Source organism: Dysidea avara, chromosome 10 (genome assembly GCF_963678975.1).
Source record: "Dysidea avara chromosome 10, odDysAvar1.4, whole genome shotgun sequence".
Taxonomy (NCBI): domain Eukaryota; kingdom Metazoa; phylum Porifera; class Demospongiae; order Dictyoceratida; family Dysideidae; genus Dysidea; species Dysidea avara.
This window is the reverse complement of record NC_089281.1, coordinates 13,956,313-13,964,622: the sequence shown is the minus strand read 5'-3', so window position 1 is coordinate 13,964,622 and position 8,310 is coordinate 13,956,313. Positions and strand designations below refer to the sequence as shown.

Here is an 8,310-nt window from a genome sequence, read left to right as displayed (position 1 = left end):
ATCATTTGATCATGTATTGGCACTTATGACTGAAACCTCTCGATACAAAATTTTAGCCTTTATATCATTAGTCGGTTTTCTGCAAACACCCAACTTCCAAAAACTTTAACCTTATCTATGTGGCAAGATCTAGCTTCCCCTCAAGAATCATGCTTCTGTAAAACCCATAAACTACAATTCTAGCTGGTGGTTTCATGTGTGATTATTATTATATAATTGTCATAATTACATTATGGCTGCCAGTTAAATAAATGAATACATAATGATATGAACTCTTATAAGTTACATAATGAACTCTTGCTAAATTTCTAAACTATTGCTTGCTGCTCGAAGCTGGCTCTTAGCAAATAGTTTTAATGGCATCTTCCAACCTGTCATGGATACGTAAAACATTATTAAGAGTCTCATAGCCAACATACTTGCTCTGATCCATGTCAGCAACTTCACACAAGTTCACCAACACATAGAGGTGCCTCATGGCATAGTCCACCTGTAAAGGATAGAGATGCATTGCGTATGGCAGTGAACTCAACACAAAGGGTGAGGCACAGCCTCAAGCTTGGAATAAGCATTGTTTCTGTGTGAAGTGTGGTCTTAGGATACAACTCTCAAAAGTTATGGAATTAAAATAAAAAACGGTTTTATCAGAGCCTTGCTGCATTGATCTTACGGTACTGCCCAAGCACAACGTCGTACTCGCTCGCACATGTAAGATTTTAAAAATTACTAATTAAGGGGCGTGGCAACTGTTTTGCTCGTGAGACAATATGGCAGCTGTTTCGTTCATGAGAATCGCGAGCAAAACAGTTGCCACGCCCCTTAGTGATTTTTAAAAATCTTGAGCAAAGTTGCATGTGCGAGCAAGTGCAACTTTGCTCATGGGCAGTACTGCCTCAATAGGGGCAAAACAAACAATAACAACTAGTGAACAGTGGGGTTGATTAGATGTATAGTTAGATCATACTTTGTGTTGTCAGTCATCACAGCATTATGTTTGCCTTGTAAAAAATGGTTTGATTTAGTCTTACGGTGACATTGAATGTTATATATACATGTATCATGTAGAAGCACCTCAGTACTATAAAATCTGCAACCCTTTCCTGCATGAAGTGCATCATTGGGTTTAGCAGCAACTCATGTTGGCCGTCCTTAGACCTTTTAGGGCTTAAAATTGGTGCAATCAGTAACATTGCATACACTTTTCTCCCAAGTTGTATATTTCCCTTCCCATTGCCCATACAATGTTAGTAAAATATACTTGTCTATTATCTAATACCTTGTTTATGTTAAAGCAACGCTCAGAGAACAATTTGACAGTATCTTCTATACAGTCAAAGTTTCGTGGAAGTGACTTATCCTCAAGTACTCCAGTAAGCTGCTCTGATGCGGTGATGACCTTAGATGCTATCTTTTTCACAACTGATCGAATGTTTTCACGTAGCTACATCAACAACATAATGTGAAAAGTAACAAACAGTAGAAATAAGAATATCTAATCTGGAAATAGGGACAAGGAAATAAGGTTATAATTGTTAGCTTGTAACTGCCAGCTAGCAATTATTTTCTAGCAGCTACAGTTTTGTCTTGTTCTTTTATGTTCTACCTGAGAAATTAGGGTTTACAATGAGCTATTGTTAGGCACTCTCTTCCCCTCGATTGTGCAAACATTACCTCCAATTCTTCTGATAGCTGTTTTTCTAGCTTTGCCTTCACTGCTTCATCAGTTGCAGCCATTATCCTATTAGTAAGGATAGCTACAGGAACATCCCCTGAAGCTACAGCATCTTCACATGGCTTCTTGGGGGCATCATTGTTAGCAGTATTAGCTGATTTTGAGCCCATAAAACGTGACACACTGTCCCAGCCCATATACTAGAGAGAGAATTAACCTCATAGAACACCAGGTCACTACCAAACAACACACCAAGTTTCCATAATGCATCACATGGCTTGTTTTAGTTTCTTCTTTCACTTGCCAATATTGTTTTCTTAATGTCTCATCAGTGCCAAGCTGTATTGAGACATTGAACACTCATGTATACAGATGTAGAACAAAACCTTGTCAACATCTTCCATCCACTTCACTGAGTATACATCTCCAAGATAAGTTTCCAATTCCGCATCATAATAACATGCAAAAGAATTCTCCTTGGGATTAGCAGCAGTCGTAGCATAAACTATGTAAAATATATGTAACTTGTCTTCACACATTGATTGGTATTAAATGGTTAGAATTGGACAGGTAAGACTTTTCCTTTATGAAAGGAAAATAGAAAGGCTTTACTTCAACCCACAAAGCATTCTTAGTGTCTATTGAATAACATTAATACCATTGATATTGGGTGACAGCAGCCCATCAAATAGAGAGCCAGATTCACAGGCCTCAACATAGAACACCATTTGGTGGTATCTCTGCTTGGAGTGCATAGCTTCTATGGCTTCAATTAACTGCTTGGCATGCATCTGTAACAATCATATGTTTACATAATGATCACAACTGTATTACTAGCTGCCTCTTACAAATTCCTCAGGGAAGGCAAATATTCCAGGTGCCCCATGGTCCACCAAGTTGACAAATACAAAACTGTCAGGACCACTACAAGAAGAATTGACAACTTATGTGCATGTTAGCTCTATATAGCTACACACCTTTCAATGACTTTCCCGCTTCCGATTCCTCTCATCGCTTCTTTATTCCCTTGAATGATGTTGAGAAAGTTTTCTACAGTTACTTCCTGCACACAGACACACATGATGCAACATTGACATATGGTTGATGACTGCACCTTTCCAGTGTAGTCCCTTGGCACATTAGGGTAAACATTAGTTCCATTAGGCTAAAAAATATAACAAGGACATACCACAAAACACAGGTTTCCCTGTACTAGCTACCTTATTAATGATGACCCCAGGAGTTGGGTTACTGTAATGAAATACATATCAACAAGTCAAAGTGAATCAAACATGGTCAACTTACTTGTTATTATGTGCTATATCATCTGTCATCATCACTACAATGTGGTCATCTGGCACACCATGTGCCCTCAAGATCTGGTAGGCATGACACACATCTGCCTGTGTAAATGGATAATAAAAGTACAACACATACAACATTACTATTCATTGTATTAAAACTAAAAATAAAATAAAAAATTGTAGTCAGCTCTAATGAATTACCGATAGCTAGTATTGAGGTTTTATACTATTAATAGCTATGATAGCGTGCTAGACAGTCATACAAATAAACGCATACTTGGTGTCTGTAATTCATCCATGTATCAGAACCAGCTACTAAGAGCGCCCAAATATCAGCGACAGCACTGGCATTCTTAGTCTTCACGTTCCGTGCATCATTATCAATTTTTTGCAGCAGCAGAGCGTCAGATGCGATGGCCAACAAGACAATGCAGTAAACAAGCAACGAGTACATTGTGAAAACTTCAAACATTGTCAGGTGCTGGGTAGCAAGTACCATTACGTAAAGTAATATGTCATGTCACGTGTTACTGTTTAATGGCTACCAATCTTGTGTTGCTAAGCAGTGATGAGGTAGAAAAGCAGACTAACGTAAGCAAAAAGCAAAAGTATGGACAGAGTACGCGAGTGGTGCACAAAAAGAGGGATGACCCACGAAGGCTTGCAGCCAAGAAATTTCTTCTTGGGATTCCTATAAATTCCAGCGATGGAATATGCCAAATAACGCCCACCAATTTCGAAGTTGTTGAAAGAGCGAAAGATAGCACAACCGTTGCTAATCAAAACCAGTGGAATAGTAGTACTTTGGTAGAGCTTGCTACTAAACCAGGGGATCAATCGTTACCAGCCACTCCTGGAGATGACTCAGTAATTTTATCAGCTTCAGAATACCGGCTTCAACCTGTCCGCCACCCAGTGGCTAGGTCTCATTCCAATGTCGAGTCACCATCTCAGCGGAGAAAGATTCTAGTACATGCCAAGTGGAATACCTATGCTGAAGGAAGCCATGCTGTTGATTCGAAGGTTGACTTTATGTCAAGCAGCATCCCCAAGGCACGGTAGGGATGTCTGTCCATAGCTAGCCTCTTTGTACAGCAAATTATCTAACAGGTTGGTTTACATGCTCAATGGGACTCCAGCTGCCGTCTCCTCAATTGTACATTATATCAAACCGATTGGCAAGATACCTCGGTTGGTAAAGTACTTCAGATTAATTTGTTATAAGGATGTCTCATGGTTAGGGGGTCTATTTCAGCACTGAAAGAAGACCAACTCAACTTAGAGGAGATTCTACCACAAGATAAAGTATTACAATGATTGTAATATTATTTACTTACTACTATTGTTAGGAAGTGTCACTGAATCATTTACTTGATCCAATATGGTCACTGGCTAGGGATGATGCACAACAGATTGTAGTGGAGGGCGCAGAGCCAGGTCCTTCTGATGATATAGGTGCTTACAGTTCCTTTCCATATGCCTTCTTTTCTACATCCCATTCTCCACTGCAAGTAATTCACCTTTACCATCCTAAGGCAATAGACAATAGCGAGTATTTTGTTGGTAAGAACAACACCGTGGTTGCCTTAGCTGGTTACAAGGTAATATGATTTGAACTGCTACTTGAAGCCCCACCCATTTAATTCCTGCAGGTGACCATTATGGCTCATGCTAGAGCTGTTGACATAAAACGAGGCATCAATGAGCAGTTTAAAGAGATATATCCACACATTAATATCACCTTGAGCAAAATTAGGAGGTATGGATACGTTCTTGTACATATTAGTAGTAACTACAAGTCTTACAGCATCAAGAGGGAAATGACAAAGATTGCAATAGCAGTGAGTTCATCACTAGACAGCATTGTTTGCTGTTTGACTATGCAAAAATTTGTCAGGTTGGTCTTGACTTAGATATTGTGGCTTATGCCTATGTCTATTTTGAGAAGCTCATCTTAATGGTATGTGTGTGTTTGCAGTAGCGAACACTAATATTTCTGTTGCTGTGTGTTTAGGGAAAGGTGGACAAGCCAAAACGAAAAATTCTGGCTGGAGCTTGCTTGTTGCTTTCAGCCAAGATGTACTCTGACTTGAGACATGGCCAAGCCAAGGAACTAATAGAGGTAAGCTGAGCATGAAATTTAATGCAATTGAATTGCAACGTCATATAGGAAATTGCCAATGTCTATCGATTGTCATCTAAGGATGTGATTGCATTTGAGTTTCCAGTTTTAGTGACGTTACAATTCTCACTGTTTGTCCCAAATAAGCAAGTGAAAACACACTGGAAAAAACTCAGTACACCAAAGTGATATATTGAATGAATAAATTGTATTTTAAAAAAAGAATAATAACAAGCAAAGAACTGCTACATATTACATACAGAAAATTGCACAAAATTACAAAATAAAGGTAGAAAAGTGGGCACGTCCACACACATACAGTGTGAACAACATATTACAATTATTATGTACAAAGGTGAATATTTACACAAATGTCCCTGTGAGTTGTTCTAAGTCTGTTGGATCAGCAGAATGAACGTCACTTGGATAGTAGTCATCAACCACATCATCATGTTGGTGTTCATATTGTGAACCTTCTAGTCTTGACTCTATCTCTTTTTGAATTAGTGCTTTCCGATAATCCAGACCTTTTAGAAGATGTTCACATTCTTTTTTGAACAGTCTATGAAGCATTGTGTTGTATCCTTCCAGTTTTTCCAAAGGCAAAGAATTCCACTATAAAAATGTTTGTTTAAGTAACTATGCATACACATGAGATAGCACTTACATTGATCCTTCGTGAACTCAGTGCCTTCTCTTCATGGGGACTCCCCAAGGGGGCCTCATTGTATTCCCTTAGCCAGTGAGGGATTTCTAATAAACAATACAAGTATTTCATAACACTACACAAAGAACATGTTCTACACACACACACCTACCTGCTATTTGGTATGGACTTGGTGGAACATATGTCATTGTAGATAGTTGGTGATCATGCGAGATCACATGATCTGGACCGTCTTCCTCTTGTACTATGATAGTGGGTGTGTCCTTGAGTGACTTTGATCTCCGTGGTAGTGATGATGTAGGGTTCTTTAGTCGGTGTATTTGTGTGTTGCGGTGTGAGTGTGATCGTGATGGTAGGACTCTGACACGTCTCCTGTTCTCATCAGCATATGGGGGAGGGGCTCCAATGTGTATCGGATGCTGGTATTGTGCTGTACAGTTGTTGTGGCTACACAAAAAGATCAATATCCCATAAAGAGGGGCAAATATACCCAAAATGACAGCTATACTAAGAACAGTAGGAGTTCATATCATGTTACGAAGAGCTAAAATTGTTATAAGTGAAAAATTCCACTGCTACCCACCTCATACCCACCCTCCCACAACACTCACTTGACATAGTAAATGCCATACTGCTCTGATGTGACCACCTCCCAGCCATCAGGCAACTCTGAAAGAACAACAAAAAAAGCATTAACAGCTGAAGTCTTACAAATGTACAATTTCCTGCATTAGTGGACACACTCATGCTAGCAATGTAAATAATGCATCACCACAGGTGGGCTGGTGATGACTGCTCAAATCATGAGCACCAGTAAGTGCTGGCACATGAAGACAACTCCATACAAGACAGACAAGTAAGCCACTCACCGTCAGTTAAAGGATGCTCCCACTGGGTTACTCTATTCTCATGACTAAAACAAGAATTTCATTGAATAGAAAATCCAATAAACAGATAGATATGTGTACTCACTCAACGTAATATCTCTCGCCAGTTTCAGTACATCTAATTTCCCAGCTTGGTGGTAGAGGGCCAGTATCTAAATCATCTGCATGAAAACATTAAAGGCATGATAATAGTTGAGATGCTTTCAATCACAAAGTACATTGTCCATTAATTCATGGCCACACAAGGACACAGCTATTTGACTAATTACATTCCGTCCCATTCAGACAAGATAATATAGTCTTCCTATCACCAGTAAATATACACACACACACATACCTGAGGAGACTGATGGCCTGAGATCAGGACTTGAGATGTCCTCAGAGTTACGAATTGAGCCCAAAGATTGAGCATAAGGTGTAGTATTAACTGGTTTGCCATCTGAACCACAGAAACCACTCTCTTCGTCTGTAGTTGTTGTAACATCAGACACTCTACGAAAGTCATACATATCTTGAAATGAACGGTTCCTCTGCACTGACACTGGTGAACGACTCATCATTTTCTCTGCTTCACTAGGGTACTCTGGGTCAGATGGAAACACTGGTCCTTGAGGGACAAACGTAAATGAACAAGAATCTTCCCACTGACTTTCAGAGTCTTCTGTGTTTGTGCGTCGAAATGGATGTGCTACTTGTCTACTAGCGTTCTCTCTACGCTGATGTCTCCAATTGTGGTAAGAGGGTTGTTGTAACAAAGGTGAGCTTCTATTGGATTCTACAATATGAGAAGGCATGGATGAAATTGAGTAAGGCCTTGCATCAAAGCCCTGAACTGTATTGTTTCTTAGTGAACTGTGTGAGCCTGAAACTGCTATGGAAAAAGGTCTATCTGACGATGTAGGAAATTGTCTTCCAATGGTGTGATAATACCTATCTCTAAAAGAGTCATTTCTAGTGCCAAATGATGTCAAGCTTGAGCTCGACCTTGAACAATCTGAATCATGTGAAGATAGTCTAGTTCTTCCACGTTCTTCTTGTCCCATTTCAACGTTATGTGATGACTGGAACAATCCCTTAGCAAAGTTTATGAATGTTTTCTTTCTTGACTTGCGTTTCCCTTTAGGAGGTGAACTTGCAACGCTACTGGCGTCACGGTCATACTCAGGAAGGTGTACATGATTTAGTGTTGGAATAGACCTGCTTAGCACGTGTCCATTCACTAAACTGCACGTTCCATTGTGAGGTGGACTAAGTTCATTAGGACTAAATTGATCTACATACAAACAGGTACACAATTACCAATAAAATAACCCTCACATATAAACACTAGTATGCATATGTTACCTTGCAATATCACGGCAGATGGGCCAGTGTGTTCTTTTCTTGTATAAGTGCCTCCTTCTATTGATCCCACGACACCATTTTTCGTTCTTTTTTTCCTCGGCATATTTACCATCCGGCCGTGCCGCTTTATACACTAGTGTACTCACCCGATCAATAGCCCACTGTTTAACAACAGTAACTACTTCAGCGAACCCTAGAATTCTCTTCTTGATAATATTACATGCTATCGCGCATATGCTTCGGTGGCGTTTAGAATGTAAAGAATTTCGTTAAGGAATTTTGTTCACACCTTTACAAAAATTTCCATTAGCGGG

The 8,310-nt window shown here is 39.6% G+C and overlaps 3 protein-coding genes across 3 annotated transcripts; 1 reads left to right on the top strand and 2 right to left on the bottom strand.

The window, feature by feature from the left end:
- Positions 1 to 177: 177 nt before the first annotated feature.
- Positions 178 to 3,569, bottom strand: LOC136236133 (legumain-like). The gene is made up of 13 exons (XM_066026234.1): positions 3,254 to 3,569; positions 2,978 to 3,075; positions 2,893 to 2,923; positions 2,787 to 2,837; positions 2,650 to 2,735; positions 2,521 to 2,596; positions 2,331 to 2,463; positions 2,059 to 2,177; positions 1,925 to 2,011; positions 1,672 to 1,872; positions 1,277 to 1,441; positions 420 to 490; positions 178 to 371 (listed from the first exon to the last, which is right to left on the bottom strand). The coding sequence occupies exons 1-13, from the start codon at positions 3,473 to 3,475 to the stop codon at positions 341 to 343; spliced, it is 1,371 nt and encodes a 456-aa protein (XP_065882306.1). The 5' UTR covers positions 3,476 to 3,569; the 3' UTR covers positions 178 to 340.
- On the top strand, positions 3,464 to 5,353 carry LOC136236134 (uncharacterized). Its single transcript, XM_066026235.1, has 9 exons — positions 3,464 to 4,034; positions 4,087 to 4,167; positions 4,218 to 4,281; positions 4,326 to 4,577; positions 4,629 to 4,735; positions 4,784 to 4,817; positions 4,874 to 4,936; positions 4,991 to 5,098; positions 5,147 to 5,353. The coding sequence occupies exons 1-9, from the start codon at positions 3,514 to 3,516 to the stop codon at positions 5,285 to 5,287; spliced, it is 1,371 nt and encodes a 456-aa protein (XP_065882307.1). The 5' UTR covers positions 3,464 to 3,513; the 3' UTR covers positions 5,288 to 5,353.
- LOC136236130 (uncharacterized) lies at positions 5,285 to 8,305 on the bottom strand. The gene is made up of 8 exons (XM_066026231.1): positions 7,997 to 8,305; positions 6,990 to 7,925; positions 6,738 to 6,813; positions 6,635 to 6,678; positions 6,377 to 6,434; positions 5,917 to 6,212; positions 5,766 to 5,851; positions 5,285 to 5,713 (listed from the first exon to the last, which is right to left on the bottom strand). The coding sequence occupies exons 1-8, from the start codon at positions 8,106 to 8,108 to the stop codon at positions 5,462 to 5,464; spliced, it is 1,860 nt and encodes a 619-aa protein (XP_065882303.1). The 5' UTR covers positions 8,109 to 8,305; the 3' UTR covers positions 5,285 to 5,461.
- Positions 8,306 to 8,310: the final 5 nt, after the last annotated feature.

Excerpts from the sequence above, each read along its gene's own strand:
- LOC136236133 (XM_066026234.1), bottom strand. The coding sequence starts at position 3,475 with ATGGTACTTGCTACCCAGCACCTGACAATGTTTGAAGTTTTCACAATG. Across the intron at positions 3,076-3,253 it reads GGATGAATTACAGACACCAA|GCAGATGTGTGTCATGCCTA; the intron begins GTATGCGTTTAT and ends CCATTTACACAG. Across the intron at positions 2,597-2,649 it reads AGCGGGAAAGTCATTGAAAG|TGGTCCTGACAGTTTTGTAT; the intron begins GTGTGTAGCTAT and ends TTCTTCTTGTAG.
- LOC136236134 (XM_066026235.1), top strand. The coding sequence starts at position 3,514 with ATGGCTACCAATCTTGTGTTGCTAAGCAGTGATGAGGTAGAAAAGCAG. Across the intron at positions 4,578-4,628 it reads TTGCCTTAGCTGGTTACAAG|GTGACCATTATGGCTCATGC; the intron begins GTAATATGATTT and ends TAATTCCTGCAG. Across the intron at positions 4,937-4,990 it reads TTGAGAAGCTCATCTTAATG|GGAAAGGTGGACAAGCCAAA; the intron begins GTATGTGTGTGT and ends CTGTGTGTTTAG.
- LOC136236130 (XM_066026231.1), bottom strand. The coding sequence starts at position 8,108 with ATGGTAAATATGCCGAGGAAAAAAAGAACGAAAAATGGTGTCGTGGGA. Across the intron at positions 6,814-6,989 it reads CAGGCCATCAGTCTCCTCAG|ATGATTTAGATACTGGCCCT; the intron begins GTATGTGTGTGT and ends GTTTTCATGCAG. Across the intron at positions 5,852-5,916 it reads AAGTCCATACCAAATAGCAG|AAATCCCTCACTGGCTAAGG; the intron begins GTAGGTGTGTGT and ends ATTGTTTATTAG.